General features: G+C 39.7%; 2 protein-coding genes across 3 annotated transcripts in view; both read right to left on the bottom strand.

Moving 5' to 3' along the window:
- The window catches only part of LOC129447848 (uncharacterized), a 35650-nt gene extending 15644 nt beyond the window's left edge, over positions 1 to 20006 (bottom strand). Inside the window, exons 1-4 of the mRNA XM_073872715.1 lie at positions 19638 to 20006; positions 15724 to 18581; positions 13228 to 15603; positions 235 to 331 (exon numbers count right to left, since the gene is read on the bottom strand). Of these exons, the coding sequence (XP_073728816.1) occupies positions 235 to 331; positions 13228 to 15603; positions 15724 to 17731 (4481 nt within the window). The 5' untranslated portion in view covers positions 17732 to 18581; positions 19638 to 20006. The remainder of the gene's footprint in view (positions 1 to 234; positions 332 to 13227; positions 15604 to 15723; positions 18582 to 19637) is intronic.
- dbpb (D site albumin promoter binding protein b) lies at positions 430 to 10065 on the bottom strand. Of its 2 annotated transcripts, XM_073872004.1 has the most exons (5): positions 8992 to 10047; positions 8592 to 8833; positions 6245 to 6697; positions 4174 to 4414; positions 430 to 2391 (listed from the first exon to the last, which is right to left on the bottom strand). In XM_073872004.1, exons 2-5 carry the CDS (start codon positions 8782 to 8784, stop codon positions 2169 to 2171), a joined length of 1110 nt encoding a protein of 369 aa, XP_073728105.1. In that variant the 5' UTR covers positions 8785 to 8833; positions 8992 to 10047; the 3' UTR covers positions 430 to 2168. The 2 variants fall into 2 exon arrangements, with proteins under 2 accessions (XP_073728105.1, XP_055066463.2); XM_055210488.2 differs by lacking the exon at positions 430 to 2391 and having other exon boundaries at positions 4008 to 4414; positions 8592 to 8836; positions 8992 to 10065.
- Positions 20007 to 20979: the final 973 nt, after the last annotated feature.

Below are 20979 nucleotides of genomic sequence, written 5' to 3'. Positions count from 1 at the left end.
GAGAAACCCCCTGGTGAGGAGCAGAGAGTTCGGTCAGAGTTGTGTAAATCACTCCGCCCAAGTAGCAGTGCTTCACCTTCTGAGAATATAGTCCCCAGTATGAATACTGTTAAAAGATAGTTGTGTCTCATATGACCTTGTTATTTGTACACAATGTGACTATTCAACTCAAAACACATAAATAGGAAAATGTTTGCTTTATTTTGTCACTTATTGGGAGGTGGAGCCACTCACTTCCAGTCGTTGTGCCAAGCCAAGCCAGCGGAGGCCGCGTCAGACAGAGCCACAGCACGCATGGAGATGAGAAAGGCATATAAGGACCCATCTAACTCTGGGGGACACGGTGAACAAGCTAAATTCCCAAAAATGTGGGCGTGTTCCTTTAAGGAAGAGATATATCCACATGCACGTCATAGAAAATAATCAACCTTTGTGTTTAGTAAGGAAGGACAAATGTTTATTTGCGGTCTTGGAGAAAAGACTACATTCCCCTGCATTACTTTGGCTATAGGTGCAGTGCTGGTACACTTGATGCATTAGGGCATTTGTACATCAAAAGGAGTCACAACACAAAATGTTTATAGTCATCCACATGTGGAAGTGCATAAGGTAAGGACATTACCCACAACCCATCTGCAAAAATATATTGTCTTCAATGAAAAAACAGATGGCAGATTAGTGAGTAAAAAGTCATTCGCCCAAACACCTGCATGCACAAAAAGATCCAAATCAAGCAAATGTGTATGAAGGGTCTCCAGAAATAAAGAGAAAGTCCATTTGTGTGAAATCAGAGTTTATGATCGCCAAGGGCAAGAGTTTTTTTCAAGTGTTCCTCAGATATACAAATCGACCTGGCTGTCATGGCAAGATTTCTTCTACAGCTGATCACAAACAGGAAGTGACAAAATCTCTACAAGAGACGTGTGTATTGAAAGTAAACGATATCAAGGAAAAACGACAACAGAAATAATTCAATCGTAGTATTAACAGCAACAGCAATAATTCATTATAATAATAATAATAATTCAGAATATGTAAAGTACTTTAATGTTTGTTAAAGAAACAATCAGACATGACTGGAGAAATAATGACCCACAAAACAAAGGATTTACGAAAAATCTGGTCATAAAAAACCTAAATTGTTCCAATACCACCGAGTCTGCTCATTGGCTTAAATGTGTTTGCATATACAGGTGCAAACCAGCAAAAGCAGCGATATACTATTCTGCATAACAACCCTTTAAACTGGAAATTCCTATATTGTTCATTTAATACAACAAATCAGTCTTTACGATTAGATGAGAGCTCATATTTTTAACCCATAGAGGTCCACATGGTGTTTTTGCACAGCAAGAACAGCCTCCGCAAGATCACTTAAGATGTCACGCTGGTCATTATGAATTCAGATGGCTCCTGGATGTTCGCTATTTGTTTATAACTGTGAATTAGATTTTTGAACAAAAGATGACTATGAGTCCTATTGAGTTCACCTTCAAAAGAAATAACGCAAGAGAATGGCAATAAAATGTGTGGCAAGTCTTGACAAGGAAATGTCAGCAGTAAGAAAATGTTCAGATGCACCTGTCAGTATTGTCCATGATTGTTCTCCATCGCTTCTGCCAAGTCATTACGCACAGGATTATCACAATGTAAGTGCTTGAATAAATCTATATTAACAACATTTCTGTACAAATGTATATTTTCTTATTATTTTACAATGTAATCTTTCTTATTCAACTGTAAATGTTTTGTCAATGTCTTTCAAATATCACATAAAATTTATTTTATATTACAGTGAAACCTTAACCAGTTCCCTCTATTACTCTGTCTCTGCTTAAAAGCTCTCCCAAAGATATAGAAAATATACAAAAATGATTTTCAAAATTTTCCTTTCTCCATCATATAAAAATATACAATTCTTTCCATAATTAAAATCTTGCCATTGTACCTTACTGACAAAAACAATCAGAGAGGTGACATGCGCTCTCGTTCCAGTTTAAAACCTTAAAAAGATCTTGTGCCATCTTCATACATCATTCCACATTTGATGTACTGTTTCTGCAGTCTTTGGCAGGACTGATATAGGAACATTAGTAGCATTCTTTATCTATTATCTCACATCCCACAGATCGTTTTCTCCTCCCTTCCTTTTTCTCCGCCCTTCCTTCTTACTGATCCAAGTGGTGGCTCTCGTATTTGTTTAGGATGTTTCGGCACCGGCCGAGCTCTTTGCGCATGTCGGCTACTTCCTGTCTAAGTGCAGCGTTCTCACGCTCGAGGAAGGCAGCGCGCACCGAAATCTGGTTTTCCTTCAGTCGACGAGCATCGCGAGAACGCTTGGCGGCCTCGTTGTTCTTGCAACGTCGACTCCAGTATTTCTCATCCTTCAGGAAACAGAAAGCAAAATACAGATATTAGAAATAGGATATTAGAAATAATTTATTCACAGTCACAGGTAGATGAGGCAGTGGTAAAGACCCGACACAAAGCAGAAATAAAAACGTACAAGTTAGATGATGTTGTTAATGTGGGTACTTTAATAAGCCACAACTATACGAGTGTGGAAGTTTGGCTAAATTTTACACGCACGTCTGGGATTTGCGTATTTCTGCACGAGTTCATCTGTATAGATGCTGTCGTTTTCACAGCTGTGAGTGACATTCCAGTGAGAAATGTCTTTGAACCAGCAGAAGGCCTGAAGTTTGTTTAGGACTACACACAAAGTGCTGCTGTGGTTTTGTGGCTCAAGTGCTAGACACAGGGCTGTGGTTCACACCACTTTGTCACTAGTAGTAAGAAACAGTAAGATCTCACAAGAAGACCATGATCAAATTTTGTCTTATAAACACAACAGATAAATGACTGCCAGCTCCTATAATCCCATTACAACGTTAAACAAGCTACTTTTTAGAAAAAATATTACATCATAAAGGAATGTTTCTTCCTGTTCAAGTATTCAAATTATTTGCTCCCCGAGGATATGTCACATCTTCACACTGTGATTCAATTCGACTGCTGTGCCCTTTATAACAATTCAATCAGATATCCGTCAATTTTAGTTTCCAAGACGTTTGCCTCAATATTTAGATATGATCACACAAGCTACCACCCATTCCCCAATGAAATCAAATGTAAGAATGTCTTACATGCTTTATAAAACACTTTCAGTTGCATCATAGTTATAATAACACTATGCCTGTAATAACCTCCAGGTCATACAGTATGTGTGCTACTTTTTTTATGCAAATATCCCAAAAATACTACAGTGTTCCCACACATTAGTTAACTTCAAATTTATGGACCTTTGAAGGACTTTCCAGGTCCAAAGCCCTCAAATTCAAGGACTAAATGTGGGGACACATTTCAAGTAAGAGAAGGTTACATCGTGTTACCTTTTAAGATACATTGTAACAGTTCGCTTTCGAGGTAACTCGCACTGCGTCACTTTTGTGACACTCTGGGGACACTTCCAGGGGTAAGTGCATCTAAACGTGTATATCAAATTCAACCAATGGTGAGGCTTAACGACAAAGACAGGGTGACGCGGGAGCCAGGAAGTATATCGCTATCTGAAATATTGCCAAAGATGGCGTTACAGGGACGCAGGACGTATGGCAAGGGAGACGCAGCGTCTCGTTCCCTTCTCAGGGAACAACATTTACATACGTAACCCAAGACGTTTTCTATGCAAACACAACTATGCAAAAAAGCATTTTGCTTTGAATCAACATTCGCATACAGAAGATATATTTTGTTCAAATTTAAAGCGAACAGTTTAGCCCGTGTGCTTAAAAGTCTAGAATTTTTATGATATTATCCTACACTACACAGGGAATAATATGGATTTTTTCCATAAAACTTCTTGCATGAAATAGATTCAAGCACTTTCAATGACCTGTATCTATGCATGTATATTTTCAAAAACCCAGATTCACAAACTTTCAAGGATTTCAAGGACCCGTGGGAACACTGAAACTAATAATTATTTAAAAAAAATACACAGTAGTAAATAAGCATTATGGTTAAAATACTGCACAATAACTGCAAAAAATATTATCCAAACACTTGATGTAATGAATGGGATATGGAAAACGCCATTTCACCAGAAACTCCATTATGAGTCGGAAAAACGAGGTAATGAAATAAAACAACTTTTGTTCCTCATCCTTCAGGTCTTCAGGGACAAGCATCTTGCGAGCTTTTTTAATCATGGGCTGAGGTTTGAGCTCATCCTCACTGAAACAAGGCATGCGAGGGTCAAACGCCTTCTGCCCGGGGACACTCGACAGCGCGACATCCGCAGGGTCGGTGTCAAAGGGCAAATCGTTGACATCAGTGATGGGAGAAGTACAGAGAGGTGGACAGCTGCTGGAGGAAGGTGAAGGTGTTTGCTCCAAACTACCTGGTGGAGTACCTTAATACATAAACAAAAAGCAGACAGCTCGGTTAAATTTAAATAATCTATGTTCGCTTTGAAAATGATGTCATTTCTTTAAATAGTACCCAAAATGGCCACAGGAGGACGGTATGAGTTGGCAGACCACAAATCAATTCTTGTTTTCCATTGACCAATATTTTCCCCCTAGCTCTGTACTTTAAAAGCTTACTTTTAAACTGTATTACAAGGACATTGGTGGATTTATATTATTTCACCTCTTAAAGCACAAAAAGAAAATTTTGTGGCTATTAAAGCTATAAAAACTGTGTTTAATACATTATTAATTTAATATCCATGACCTTGTCGTTATTAGCGGCATGCTCAGCCGAGCCGCAAGTTAAAAGAATCATACAAAGCAAAGAATATAGATGTTATATCCCACAACCTTATACATAGAGCCTGCATGGAAATAAAATAGGCTGGAGTCAAATACACCCACATACACAACTATAACCCTATACACATTAGCCCTTATAATACATCGCTCTCCAAGTCCTCCTACACACACACACACACACAAATTATCCTGCAGACCCACATCAGCCTACAATGATTCTTCATATTGACTGGCAGAGATCCAGACACACAAAAGAGACATCAAGTTAAGTCAACTAGCACAACTACACACACAGCACACACTATTAAAATGAATCCTTTTGTGACAGCACAACACAACCAGCGTTGTTGTTTAAATATCGATTCAGGGAGATAGACTTACACTGCCAATAAGAGTAACAAAACCTGATTAACATAATAAAATGCTTTTAATTTGAAATTTGTGACTATGCTGTCATGTACTCCGTAATGCTTTAAATACTTAACCAATAGCTTTTTAATCTCCGTCTTCAAAAATGTAAACAAACTAATCGGAAATACAGTACAAACTCGCACTGAGTCATTCCGTCTCAATCTTTCAATCTCTCCCTCTCTTGTATTTACTCACACACATGCACGCACACACACGCACCTCCTTTCCTCTCCTCTGCCCCTCCCCTGTCCCTGCTCTCAGTCTGCCTGCCGCGGCCTCCGCACGTGATTGAGTGTGTGCACATGGACCAAGCGTGTGAGAAGAGGAAGAGATTTAAAAACACGCGAGCACGATCTCACACTCACTTTCTCTCCCTTTCAATCTTTAGTTTGGCTCACCTGCATCTCGCACACAGTTTATTCTCCGACTGTTTACTTACCAACCTTTCAGTCTGGGTCTATATATCCAAATCTTCCCCTCTTTTGACACCATGTTCTCTCTATTTATCCACGTCTGTTCTTTATCCCTTGCAAAGATCACTATTTCTTTATGTACATTCCAAACCCGTCCCATTCAACAAAGGTACACAAAGGCACATGAACACAAAAACGAAATCCCCCTACCCACCTTTTCTACAACCCACGTCTCGCATAAAAACACAATCCGAGAGTTTTTGATACGAAATGTACATAATGTACAATCTGCGAAGCACAACTCACATCTGTTAAGGAAGAGAGCACAAACAAGCAGTCGCACACCCTGTAACACTCACTCCCAAAAACCGCCCAAACCTCTCTTTTAATACACAAAGTACTGCAAATACACAAACTATCCAGTCATACCAACACTCACACCCAAACCATTAACGCTATGAAACTACACAGTAACACACACACGCACACACACCCAAGGGACAGAAAGTCTGATACAACTTGCACACAGACAGAAACCCCAGGGATTTTTTTTGGGAAGGCGTACAATTCATTTTGTGACACTGAACCACCAAGTGTACTTTTTCTTCAGCTCAACATCCTAAAAAACCACAAATGCAAACTCACTGTGCAAGCAGTCTGCAGCTCCCAGCATGCTTTGTGACGTGTGCACGTCCAGCCCAAGCAGAGAGGGTGATGAAGAAGCAGTGGTTGATGATGGTGACGAGGAAGAGGAGCAGTGTGGAGGGGAGGTGGGGAGGCACTGGGAGCCCTGGTTAGGTATGGCAGACTGGGAGCTTTGAGACGGTATCTGCGCAGAGGTGGAGTTGGAGGTACTGTGCATGCTGCTCATGCCGTTCTCCGTCAGAAACTCCTCGAGATCCATGTACTGCAACTGGAACAGACCGCCGTCACATGGCAATGTTCGTTCCCATAGCAACGGGCCCAGGAAGGAACCGTTGTTGTTGTTCGAGAAACCCGTGCCTGCTCCGTTGCTGTCAGAAGCTAGTCCATTGCTGCAGCCATTGCGCAGAGGACAGCGGCTAAGAGTGTCTTCATCGATATCTAACCTGACTTTACCTATATAAAACACAGAGAAAAGATACTTAGCTTAATACCTTAACATGTAAGAATATCACAAAATGAGGTCATTTATCATAGGATAACATAGGAGGCTAACTCTTCCCCTGATCTTTAAGACACATGGAAAATCATAAATACCATGTACAGGATACAATCGAAATTTCGTGAAGTTCTATTTCTTTCTCTATTCTCAGTAAGGGACAAAATAACACTTTCATACAACTTTCACATCCCTTTGGGAGAACTACCTCTGCAAGTCAACACACGTGAAATCTCTTTCAATCAAGATCTCATTTTATTAACGCAACATGAATAACCTTTAATCAAAAACTAGATAAAGATCAATATGGTTTCACACTGCTTGAAACACGTTAAAGCTTTCACAATGCTATACTGCATTGACTCTGTATTGAGTGGTAAAGCAACAATGCGGGATTATGGCCGTACTAATACGGGTCTGCATATTGGTTTAAGACTATGTTGGATCTGTAGGAACAATACAAAAAACAACAGGAATTGCGTAAATGGCAGCTCTTAAACCTAATAGGTTTCCATTTAAAAACATTTAGGTGGGGTATGAGACATTGGAGGGTGGGGTGTAAAATCTTAACAAACTGCTAGTTAAGCTAAATTAGGCATTTTACAGTGCACTGGTGTGGAAGACAGAACCAGTAAAAACTGAATGAAGCGGGTAATTTCCACAAAGATGTAACTACAATGTATGTTTTGTCTTTGTTTTCTTCTAATATGCATTTATATAAATTTACTGCCACCTAAGAAACTACCAAACTCAAAAACGATTAAATACAAGTGTAACATATATAACTATAACTATGTTTAAAAGTACACTGTCGCAATGATAAGAATAGTGCCTTTAAACAGAGTTTACTAGACTAATTAGTTATGACCACTGAGTCAGTTTGTATTAATGGCGACCAATCGAGATATTAAAGGTGCAGTGTGTAATTTTTAGAAGGATCTCTTGACAGAAATGCAAAATAATATACAAAACTATATTATCAGGGGTGTATAAAGATCTTTTTATAATAAACCGTTATGTTTTTATTACCTTAGAAAGAGACGTTTTTATCTTACTTATACAGAGGGTCCCCTTACGTGGAAGTCGCCATTTTGTGCCGCCATGTTTCTACAGAAGCCCTTAATGGGCAAACTTTTTTTACTAAGTTGTCTCCGACGATAACATGTTTTTCTGGTGGCGGCTACCGTAGCTTCTCTATGTGTTTCAAAAGCGAGGGGTGAGCAGTGGACTGAGCCGTTGGTTCAAAACTGCAACCTCACCACTAGATGCTACTAAAATTTACACACTGCACCTTTAAGTGCATAACTATGGTGTGTATTATATTATAATACAAACCAGAGCTCCAATAAAATTCACAATTATGTATTCACAGGCAACAGCCGCTCTCAACCAGGGGTCCAGGGCAAAAACAAGCATTAAAATAAGCTAAATAAAATCAAAATACATTTTTTAATGTAGAATATTTTACTGGGTAGAAATTGTGAGTGAGGTATTCTTGTGTAAATATTCTTGTGGGCAATAGGGCCTCAAAGTGAAAAAAAGTTGAGATCCACTGCTGTACAGGTCTGAAAACACAATGGCTTAGCCCTAAAGTACCTGGGTGGTGAGCTAAGTGGTGCAGGTTTGTTTATCTCTTCATCTAAGTCACATGTGTTGTCCTGTCTGATAACTCTGTGAAGGAATTACACATGACCCTGCCACGTCCACCGCATTTCCAAAACAGCAAACTAACTTGCCTGGTAACTATTGAAATGGCATTTAAACTGAAGGGGCACAAACAAAACGAGATCAAACAAAAAACGTCGAAACACGGGGTTGTGACCATTATAAGGGTAGCAGGTGTGTCCTCACCCTTCATTTCACAACAGTCTTTGACGCGCTGGTCACACTTCACAGGAGGCTGCAGGAGCGACTTTATGTTTGTTGTGGGATTGTGCCCACCGCCAAGCGACCCTCCTGCCTGGCTACTGTTGCCAAATTGCGGGCTCGCTCCAGCAGTGGGTAGGTCCGGGGGAAGAAGCTGTGAAAGCTGCCTTGACATCATTCAACGTCCGCCGGACTTAACTCCTGGTAGATGCTTGGTGGGTTCAACACTGCTGAATGATTGTCAGATAAATAACATGACAATTAATAGTGCAATTAAAGGCATTACTTGTCCGACAATATATAAAATATTATAAGAGTTATTGCATTAATTCTATAGGAGGTAACATTTTAATTTTTTTCAGACATACATAAAAGTAAACATTACCTTTATATACAAATATATTTTAAAACAAATGTGCCATTCTGGATGCATCTGACTGTAGACTCGCTGTGAAGATAAAAATATACATTCCCAATATTTCCAGAAAGTCCTGAGAGATTCGTTGGAACTTCTTATACAAATGAAGTGGCGTTACATCCAAGTACACCGTGAAACAAAAGCCCCAGCAAGAGGACAAGTATCCAAAAATATCCAATGTTGCAAACAAGAACCTGAACAGTGTGTGCAAAGAAAATAACGGAGCAAAGAAACTCGCGTCGCCTGACGAATAACAAATGGAAACACGAAGAAAGTGTTGCTGAGTCAATTTCTGCTGCGTAGTGCGATTGGTTGGATGTTGTCGTTGTTTTTTCTTTTTTCCATTCAGTCGCTCAATCGCTTTTCCCCCTGTGGTCACCCCTTCTGTTCAACTGTCTCCGTGTGTTTTTGTGTGTGCGATGTCGCGCGCTTTGAGCTCGAGTCGTCCGAGCTTTTCGCTCAGCTGGAACGAACACGGGGCACTCACGTGACGTCACACCTCCACGAGCAGAAGCGCGAGTAAGCACAGAGGCGCGTCACTGTTTAATATTAATAAGGCACACCTCCTCGTGACAGGCACGCTCCTCTTGTGAGGATAATTAAAAACAAATTATTGGATATCTTCACTCCAATTTTTGCCGATGACGCCTATTGTCCCGCAACAAACAACAGCATGAACGTGTTGCCACTTACCAAGGTGGGAAGTTGACTGCTTTAAAACTATCTGAAATAATATGCATAACATAAACACGAATTTCCTTTTAAACTCGATTTAGGTTTTACGGCAAGCACTCATGATTCGCATATATATAGCAAAGAGCTGCCATTTGCATATTCGTCTAGGGGAAAATAATAAAGCGAATGAGCACACTTTTTCACTTCACTGGTAATCCGCGGGAAACGTGAGCATGTGTCCAAAGGACTCGGCTACTACACGTTGACTCTCAGAAGCAGACGCGCTTTCCAGTGCACATGGTGCTCGCACGCGGAGCCGCGGCGTATACTTTGCAGTGATTGGCTGAGCGTTTTGTAGTCTCCTCCCTTCTAGCCCAGTAACTGGCTACTGTTAAGAACAGCGCTCCGCCCACATATCCCACCCATGCTACGGCCGCGTGAGAATACAGAACTGCGTGATTCCAGGGAAGAGTGGCGCACACACACACAGAACAGATTCAGGAAAAAAGGAAATAGATTTGCTAGGATTGAACCTTATGAAGACAAGCTTACGAGAGTATTACGATTTAATCTCATATTAACATATTATTTTTGCGCCTTCAATGAATATTAAATACAGTATGTTTTAAATTAATAAATACATTCGATGTTAATAAAGACAACAGATTATAAAGAAATCTGACTTCAGAAACATTACAGTACGCCAGTATTCCATTTATGCCTTTCTTGCGCACATATTAATTTCTTCCCTCCCTCACGCGCACACTAGGACCCAGTGCACTTGTTTTCCTCCCCCTAGAAGCGTTTAAATCCATGTGACTGTTGTGCTGCTGGGGCTCTTACTTCGTACCATACAATGCCCTGCTGCGCCACCCACTGGTGTACATGAGCAAGAGCCATTCAATTTCTATGATGGAAAACTGAATAGCACCCTTTACAGTTTTCAGGCAACAACACTTAGTGGATAGAGACAAGAAACTGGTACCATTGTGATGTAAGATATATAGTCCAATACAGACAGTCCATAACACTTTGACAGGGCCCACATATTACACTAACACGTTAATACACGTGTTATTCACAAATTATTTTTGTTAAACACATTGTTATTATACAATTTCACAACAGATATTATAATGCTGCAAATAAAGACCAAATATAAAGTCTGCAGGGCACAATATTAACTAAATTTACAAAAAAAGCCCAGATTAAAAGTTTACATACCCTTGTTTCTTTATACTGTGTGATCTGTGGACTTACCTGTTGATCAAGTATTGATCTGAGCCATAAACTGTACACTGGTCTTCAGAAAAAACATGATGTTGAGATTTTTTGTGAATGCTGTGATGTTATACATTAATCTGTTATGTGAAATAGTTTGTTCAGGAGCAATACTAAATTAAAAATAAAGTGCAATTTGAATACCATTTTTTCTAAATTGGTTCTTAATTAAATTAAATTACAATTGATGATAATTCTTCCGACCAGTGGGAAATAAACACAAAACTATTAAACAAAATAAAAAATTCAGATGTTTCTAGAGGCCTAGAAATAACACAGTTTTAAACATTATAAGAAATATTAAAATGTAAGATACCTAACATATTATTTTCTCGCCAAATGGCACAAAAAAAAAACAGACAACAAGGACTAACACCTGCTATTGTACAGTAGTATTAGACAAAACAAACTAGTTATTAAAGGGATAGTTCACTTTAAAATGAAAATTCTGTCATCAATTACTCATCCTCATGTTGTTCTAAACCTGTATGAATTTCTTTTTTCTGATGAACACGAAAGAAGATATTTTGAGAAATGATTGTAAACACACAGCAGTAAGTGACCATAGACTTCCATAGTAGGAATAAAAAAATATGATGGAACTTAATGGGTACCGTCAACTGTGGGCTCATCATTTATCAAAATATTTTCTTAGTCATTTATCACAATACTTCCAAAATATTTTTTTTCCCTACTATGGAAGTCAATGGTCACTTACTGCTGTGTGTTTACTATCATTTCTCAAAATATCTTTATTTGTGTTCATCAGAAAAAAAAATTCATACAGGTTAAGAACAACATAAGGATGAGTAAATGATGACAGAATTTTAAAGTGAAGTATCCCTTTAACAAAACAATAAAACACAGCGTTAGAAATGGACTAAATCGGAAATGTAAAGTAACATAAATAAATTTGTACTTAGAACTAATAAGGATATAACATTTTAAAATTTTATTAAATGCTCGGGTATCATCAACAAACAGCTTATGTGTAAATAAAGTGATAGAAACATACTTATTACTTTTCTTCTTTTCAAGAAAAAGAGGCTATAAGTAGTATGGCATCTCTACATAAAAGGTGAGAAAAGTACACGGGATACGTTCATAGTTGGCAAGTGGATAGACTGTGTCACATTAATACACTTAATCAAAACCTGATCTAAAGTGATACTCCTAAAGTCACTCTTCCTACCTGAAGTGTAGCTATTTTAAAAAGATAACGGAGGTTTCCTTAAAAAACATAATAAAATATTGACACAATTTACATTACAGTACACTTATTTCTCTCCTTTCCGCGTTTAAACCCTATAAACACTGTACTAACAATAAAATGTGTAGTTTAAATTGCTTCAATTTGATAAGGTTTTTGCCCAGGACAAATAATCAGTCGATTCATTTACAGTACATTTTTTGTCCTTAGACTAGTTACATGGAAAACTTTTTTAAGTGCTGGCATCTACTGCTAGTTTTCATTCCAAACAGTGAATACATCAAAACAGGGCAAATGATTGAACCATTGTCTTTGATATTATAGATTGTTAATCAGCATGTGTTATGATTCACTTGTTTCTTTGAATGCCTCTTTTTAAGAGCTCGAGTACATTTTCAATTGGTGTTGTAACCAATGTAACCATCAGTTCACAGTCTTATCACTCAAACTGACCTTTTAACACATGGACAACAATGTCCAACATGCAGTGATTTAAATACTTTTTTTTAAACAAAACACTCATTTTCATAACAGGACCCTTCTTTTATCCTTTCACTACTCAATGTACTTTTTACATCAACAAAATCACATCTCCACACTTGCTCTAAGTCAACAGCAACAACACAATATATATCAAAGACAAAAAGCATTTGTTGAGGAAGAGTGAGGAACAGCCTACTACTGTTAGAATAAAGCACAGTATTAGTCAAATCACTAAAACTTCATCTATTGCCAGCCAAGGGTCATTTCAAAATTATCAAGAGTTTCCTCTCAGAAGATCTGTGTGGTATGGGATAAACTGGCTAAACATTTGATTAAAAATGCCTTTGATACATTTGTGAGTTGTTGAGGGGACCAAGTTACAAGAGGAAATTCATGACTGAGGAAAAAATGAAATGCTCTTTTAACATACACAAATACTTAATGAGTACATGGGAATTCCAGTACAATTTAGAGTTTATAATGAAAATCCCAATGGTTGGTATTGGTATGTACTCTCCATCTGTACATGAAAATGTACACAAGGACTCAATGACTGTAATCCATATGCAGTGGTGAAGAGTTCCCTTTACACTCAAATCTTCTGTAGTTTGATCCCATCACTAATTTTACACAAAGAGTCCTCTCTTTTTTAAAACTTGCCAGTGTCCCCCGACACACCTTTTTGTGCCTTGTGAGGAGCATTGCATTCCAAAAACGACAGGGACAATGTTTACAAGAAAATGCTCTGTTGGCTAAATGAGAGCTTCTGTGAATGAGAGCTGAGAGGAACTTGCGAGACTGTTTTCCACAAACTGGACATCTCAAGCGATGCTGAAGGCCATTCACTCTTGGACAGTGTCTAGCTGCTATATGAACTTTAAGTGCTGCTTGTTGTGAGAAGGTAGGTACAAGGCAAAGAGGACAGGACTTTCGTTTCAGAGGAACTTTGAGAGAACGCAGACGGTTAAGTTTCAGTCCACCTGGAAGGCCTAGTTCATACACAGCAGTTCCTCCGCTTCCTCGCCTGATTCGCACTAGCACAGCCATGCGCTTTTTAATTTTACAATGTGTCCTGTCAATTGCTCTCCCTCTCCTCCTTAAAAGTTTCCTCCTGTTATTTTTCTGTCTTTCCCCAATTGGGACTCGTTCGCTCTGCGCCCTCGAAGCCGGGGTCCGTTTGTAGCCTATCTCCCCTCTCTCTTCCTGTCTTTTTTTTTTTTTCTTGCGCCTCCTCAGTTCCTCTTGGCTTTGAAAAGTAGGGTGATGTGTAGATTGAATCTCTGCTGAATGGTGCTGGGGGTTGTGGTGGTGTTGATGTGGCTCTGTTAAAGACAAGGCAAGTGGATGCACAGGTAAGTTTGTATTAAGCGTATGCCCATGACTTGTTTGGTAAATAGGCTCACCCTTTATCCCAGAGTTGTGTTGTTGCTGATGGTTACAAAGAGGGGGCAGCGAGGAACTTGGGGGCATAGAATGGGAATATGTTGGGGTGTGGGACGAAGAGGGGTGCGATACATTGGTATCAGGAACATAGAAGAGAGAGGAGTACCCAGCTTGTGATTGGGGTGGAGCCTGTTGGCTATGAAGAACTCCACCATGAGACTGATGTTCGCCATGTGTGCCACTAGGTGGCGCAAGCTGAAGCAAAGCATTCGTAGCGGCTTCGCTTTCAGATATTGAACCACTAACGCCATCTTCCCCCGTGCTCCTTTGAGCTACTGCCTGGCCAGTCCGTGTTAAGCCATGCTGAGAAAGCCTGTGTCTTGTAAGGCTGTTAGAGTATGCAAAAGCCTTTCCACAGATGTCACAAGAAAACAGCTTTTCACCACCACCCTCATGAACTGTCTGGTGATGCGCAGTCAAGTGAAAGTGATGGCGGAACGATTTCCAACATATAGCACATGTGTAGAGTCTAGGAGGGGGCTGTGTATTTGACGGCTGCGGTTTGACGTCTTGATTGTATGAATAAAATGACGAAGAGCTGCCTTGACTGCCCTGAATCAAGCTGCCACCAGAAGATGTATAGCTGTTGAGGTTTTCTCCACCTGGTGTTGTTGGCACTTCTTCCAGTTCTCCTTTCTGGTGTAGCTTGCCATGTCTTTTAAGGCTCTGGGCATAACCAAAGTCCTTTCCACACAGGACGCATTTGTAGTTCTTTTCGCCGGTATGCACTGTGTGATGCTTGCTGAGATGAAACGCCTCTCTGAAGTACTTGCCACAGACAGTACAGTGGTGAGGTTTCTCTCCAGTGTGTATTCTATCATGCCTTCGCAAGGTCTCTCTTCTTGCAAAGCCTCGACCACAGACACTGCACAAAAATGGTCTAACATCACCACCAGGCCTTCCTGGCCTGTGAGTGGACTGTCTTCTTTTAGGGGCCTCAACTGTACCAACTGCACCAGGTTCTTTTTTCTTGCGGGGCTTACGAGGGCGTTTGGGCTTTTCAACAGATGCATGCTGATCTGGTTGCTGGTTGAGTGTCACTGCACTCTGGTTAGCATTTGCTCTGTAGGACTTGTCTAGACCAGTTGATGGACCACTAGGTGAGCCAAGGGTCCCAAGACCTAGACCTCCAAGCAATCCACCAATGATATCTCTTCGATCATCCCCTCTACCTCCACTATGAGTAAGTTCGTTGTTCATACAATTTGCAGCTGCCGCAGTGATGGCAGAAATGGCACTGTTGACAGAACTAGTGACATCATCTTCAGAATCATCCAACAGAGATGAAAGAGGAAGATGTGGCTGCTGTTGATGATGATGCTGGTTTTGGGTTTGTGGGTGTGGATGCAGAGTAGAAGCTAATGGTGCCTTTCTAAGTGCAGGCCCTGTCATGCTGCCACCACCACATGAAGATGTTCCAGAGTACATATTCCCTTGAGAGCGTTGGTCCTTGTAGTCATCACTGAAACCATCGCTCCGGTAAGAACCTGCACAACAGACTAAACAGTAATAATGCTATGCACAAAAATTTTCACATCAGAGTCTATTAAAAGTTTCGACTTTGACTGGGTTTACCAAAAATATACACTTCTCTATATGTTACTCACCCGCTGCATTAGTAGCTATTCCATCTTGAGAGCCCCCAGCTTTATTGCTCTTGTTTTCAGTTATATTACTTTCATGCTTAGGTCTCGGTGTACGGCCTGATTTGCCACAGGTACCTGAAGCAGCGTGGTTTAAAAGGGAAGTACTTTCCCGAAAACAGCGACCACAAGCTGGACAACGGAATGGTTTTTCTTCGTGAATCTTTTCGTGGCGGGTGAGCGACTCACGACGATTGAAAGCACGACTGCAAGTTGTGCAGGCATAGGGCCGGGCCCCAGAATGTATAACACCATGCTGAAGGAGGTGTCCCTTTTTTTTAAAACCTTTGCCACATTCAGAACAATGGAAAGTCTTGTCAGGACTGCCACACGAAGGTGAGGGTGAGACATCTTGAGCAGAGTGAGGAATACTTGGATCAGCTGGATGCAAAACAGGGTTTACAATGTTACTTCTTGTGCCACTTGTGCCAGCTGTGGTTAATTCATGACTGCGTAAATGTCGGCGAAGACTGGAGAGATGTGTAAACTGTTTGCCACACTCACCACACTGATACAGAGCATCTTGTTCAGGCTGAGACTGAGATGCCATGGAGCCATGGTTATCTGATTTAGAGCCATTTGTCACCAAGACTGAGGCTGATGTAGAAGATGCAGAAGATGATAATGATGAGACAACAGAAGTGGAGGATGAGGAGGTTAGGTGGGATGGAGGCTCACCCATTCCAGACAAGCCGACAGCCCCACTACCATCCATGCCTGATGTATTATCCTGGTTGAGTCCCCCTGAAGTGCTACTGTTAGAGTTGGGGTTTGCAGAGCTGTTACTGCTGTTGTTATTCTCAGCCTTTCTTTGTGGTAAGTACCCAGCCATTGCTTTCTTTCTCCTGCCTCCTCCAGCACCATCCAATTTTCCCTCGTCTTTAGATAAGGAAAGATGTAAAGGAAGAGGAAGTGGCAGACCGGCTTCCTGCTGCATCAGAGATGCTAGCTGGTTGGAGGAAAGTACTGGGATTCCTTGAAAGTCGAAACTCCCTAGTGAGGAAGACTGTGAGGAAGAGTGCAGTGGGTGGTGTGGATGCGGGTGAGGATGGGACAAAGTGTGAGGTGACAGCTGCTGCTGTTGTGCTGTTGTCTGTTGTGGCTGTGATAGAGTGGTTGAGTGACCATGACTGTGTGAAGAATGAAGAGCAGGGGGCGGGGCAAGAGCTGAACTTGTTTCTACTGCAGCTTGGCCCAGACCAAGACCGAGATGGTTATGACTGCCTTGCTGAACTAAAAATTGTTCTAGACTGGAATTAGCTGGGACTCCAGAAAGAAAATACTGATTTGCGGCTAACATGCAGCTAAATTGTTGATGGAGGCTCCGTGCATCAGACTGAGATCCTGCCAACTGATGACCTAAGGTAGTTACTGCGCTACTACTAGGGGGGTTATTGGAGGTCGAAACAGAACTTGATGAAGATGGGGAGGAAGAGGATGGTCCAGGTGATGGCTGAGGTACTGACAGGCCAGGATGCAATGGGGGTGGTGGTGGTGGTGGAACAGATGACACCAGTCCTCCACTACCGCTGGCAAAATGATCAAATCGTCCTACCCCTGAGTGCAACTGCTCTTGTGCAAGGGCTGCCTCAGTTGGATGAAACGAGCGCAAAAACTGAGGATAACCACTCACGTGACCACCACTACTACTACTACCAGACATTTTGTTTGATTTTCTCAAACTTTGAGATGATGAAAGAGATTGCTGCTGCAAAGGTGGAGGAGGTGCGCTCATTTTTGCAAAAATTGATGCAGAATCTGAAAATGCACTGCCTCTAGATCCTTGTAAAGGACCTAAGCCAAGTCCAGATAAAATTGCCCCAGACGTCTCACCTTGCTGCTGTTGCTGGTGAAGCTGTACTTGCTGTTGGTGTTGAAGTTGGCGCTCTAATCCAAGACCTTTGAACTGATGGGCCTGGTGTCCACTCAGCATCTCTATGATGTCCACATTGTATTTTCCAAACTGGAACATTTCCCAGTCACTGAAACATGGGTGCACAACGGCAACACCTTCTGCTCTGTAAGCAGCAATACTATTTAAATGGTGCTTTCTAAATGACTTGTGATTGGACAAAGGAAAAGCAAAAACACTAAAAGAGAGTAACCTCACAAGGCACCTCTTCCTTTTCACCAGTATTTTTCATGCTACTGATGTTTTCTTTAAAACGAACAAATTTCCATTCTTTGGCCAGGTAGTCCAGACGTAGTATTGATGTAATAATAAGTGGACATTTTTGCACTGATTGTGGTACAAATTAGTTTTTTTTTTTTTTTTACAAAAGTCTGTTTTCACTTTGCCTTAGATCTGTATTTTACTTCTTGGCTGGAATGAGCACAACTGATTCCATTGTCTCCATCAATGGATTCCACATAATCAGATGCTTTGTTTAGTTCACTTGGATTTCATATAATCACAGTTACAGTGTATAGTTCACTTCTGGTATGAACGGTTCAGTCTGAATGTGCCATAAAAGTGCAAATGGACTGGTAGAAAAATGTGATGCTACAATTTCATTTTCACATTTTTGAAAGGCCATCTAAGTGCTTCATGTAGCTGGCATACAGTGAAAATAAATTCCACTTGCTGGGTTACATTTTTTCAGTTCATGACCATCCTAGAGTAGGATGGTTCCTCCAAATCCCATGGGCTGATTTCATTTCAATCAATATTTATTCATTCATAATCCACTTTGGGAAAAGTGTCTTACATCTCTGTTTCCTTTTAAATTAATGTATTTTCTTTATTCGCTTCTCCATAGTTGTAAATGAAATCCTCTTTCTTGTGGGCTGTCATTTTTTTCTTTTGGACACTCCTCGCCTTACTGTGGGAAGAAAAACAGTGTGTTAAATTACAAACTGTAAACAAAAACTGATACGCTTCTTTAAAAACACAACATAAACAATTACATTAACCAAGTAAACAAAATTTGATTATCAAATATAATATTAAAATAGGCAAAAACGGGTGATTAAACCATTTAACTCTTTCATTTTAATTAAAGAATATTTCTAAGAATATGTATAAGTTTTGTTAAGAAATTGGTCATCCATGTACACCTAATATCACAACGAAATAGTTCGTAACAAGACAAAAGAAAAAATTATAATGCATCTTTAATATAACAAATACATAACATTTAAAATTATTATATTACTATTATATTAATAATAATATTATTATATTACTTCAACATAATCTATCGGAAACATTTAAACAGTGATATTAGCATGCGTCATGCTCATTTGATAAAAAATAACTGTCCAGCAGTGATGCAACCAACAATAGTAATAGTGTCATGTTTTATTCACAACCGATCCTATACAAAAAGTAAGTTACTGTAAAATACGTTTTCAGACTCATTCGCCAATTAAAGCAGGAAAGCGTAAAACATATTAAAAATGTTTACACAGATATAGAAATTGTCGTGTGTTTTACATTACTTTATCTTACATTGGTACAGAAGCTGTGCAAAAAAGCTGCTGAGTGAAGTGTGAACTGTCAGGGGTTAAAGTGATTTTTTTGTATTTATTACATCTCTCGAATGCACAGCTTATCACTAAAGAAAATAAAAGCAGTCACACTCAAGTAAGTAAACGAATATGGTCTACAAATGTGCAAAATAAAACAACTGTCAGTAACGCTTTGGATAAATTATCTTCACCGCGAAATCTTTAAGCTGGGACGCCTGTTAGCATGCAAAACAGCTGGCTAATACTACATGTTAAGCAACGGGGCGCAGCGTAGCTTGCAGGCGGTACATGACGCGCGATCTAACAACTGCAAGCTGGATAATTCGGGACCCAAACTGTCGTTAATATTACCTTTGTAAATGCATCGTAATGACAAGAAAGTCGAGACAATAAAATAGGCCTTTTACCTATGCATCCATCTCTTAGCCTGGTCAAGATGAACAGGGCCTGCTATACTCTCCCACCCTGCCCCCCTCGCTCATTTACCCCAGCAGCCCTGTGTGCTGTTTTCCAATGGTTAGCGGTTTTGGCTACAGCTAGTTAGCAGACTCCGATGCAACCGTGCTGACAGCACGAGACGGAGCGTCTCTTGCACTGAAAAACAGATGCACTTATAGCACTTATATGTCCTATGCAAACTGTATCAAACCGTATTACGACTGTTATTTTTTATTTTTGTTGTTGTTTTTATTTTGATCAGATATTTGTCGGCTAAAATATTTTGTACGGTCTGTTTTTGTTTTTAGATAGGAACGAGTGACGTGTGAGCATTTACATCGGTTGTTTCCGGACGTTGGAACACTTCCGGTTTCCCTGACTTTTACGCTGTGTTTATATGTTGTCGAGGCTGTGTTTGTTAAGAGCAAGTGCATTATTCCTTACATATGTTTATGTCTTATACCAACAGTACGATTAGTCTGCTTGTGAGTATATACTGTAACTGTTAGTGTAAATACGTTTAGCATCCAAATAAAAGTCGATTGTTTTGTTATGCTAGCGAGCTAGCTAAAGCTCCCGACACATTACGAGGTAAACCCGAAATGCAATTCGATAAATGTTATACTGGAATTAAATTAAATTCGAAAGTAATATAATAAAATCGACGTTCGTTTGTTTAATTTTCTCTTAGTTTAATGTTTTGCCCCTTACGAGCTCTAATAGTAGCCATTTTATTGCACAGTGGCAGCTCAAATTCAATGGCAAGTCTTTATCAAAATGGCTGCCTTGGAATTCCTAGTTTTATTTTTAATTTGATTCCATGGAAAATTATTAAAAGATTATCAGCATGATATAATAATTCTTATTTTAAGAATACATAGATGAATGATAACATTAATGTGTATATGTTATTCAAAGGTTCTTTTGTGTCAGTCAGCATTTGAGGCAAACATTTTATTAGTTAACTTTATTCTACAAAGGTGAAATTTAAACAGCATGAAAATTTAGAAAGTATTCAGTAGGTTATATTTAAGGCAGTGGTTCCCAAACTTTTTCATTCCATAACCCACTTAAATGGATACAATCTATCTCAGGACCAACCAAAATATATTTTATAGAAATATGGAAAAAGAAATTAGTTCTATTTTACTTTTAGAAGAGAGTATTTTATATATGTCACCTTCCTAAAATAATTGCCTAAAAAGTAATTTTTTGACAAAAATGTTTTTTTTTTTTTTTGCAAAAGTGTTGTAAAAACGCCCACAACCGCATTTGAACAGATCATGCTATTCTACCCTGTAGTATAATGGC

The sequence above is a fragment of the Misgurnus anguillicaudatus genome, chromosome 10, assembly GCF_027580225.2.
Source record: "Misgurnus anguillicaudatus chromosome 10, ASM2758022v2, whole genome shotgun sequence".
NCBI classification, from domain to species: Eukaryota; Metazoa; Chordata; class Actinopteri; order Cypriniformes; family Cobitidae; genus Misgurnus; species Misgurnus anguillicaudatus.
This window is presented reverse-complemented; position numbering and strand designations above follow the sequence as displayed.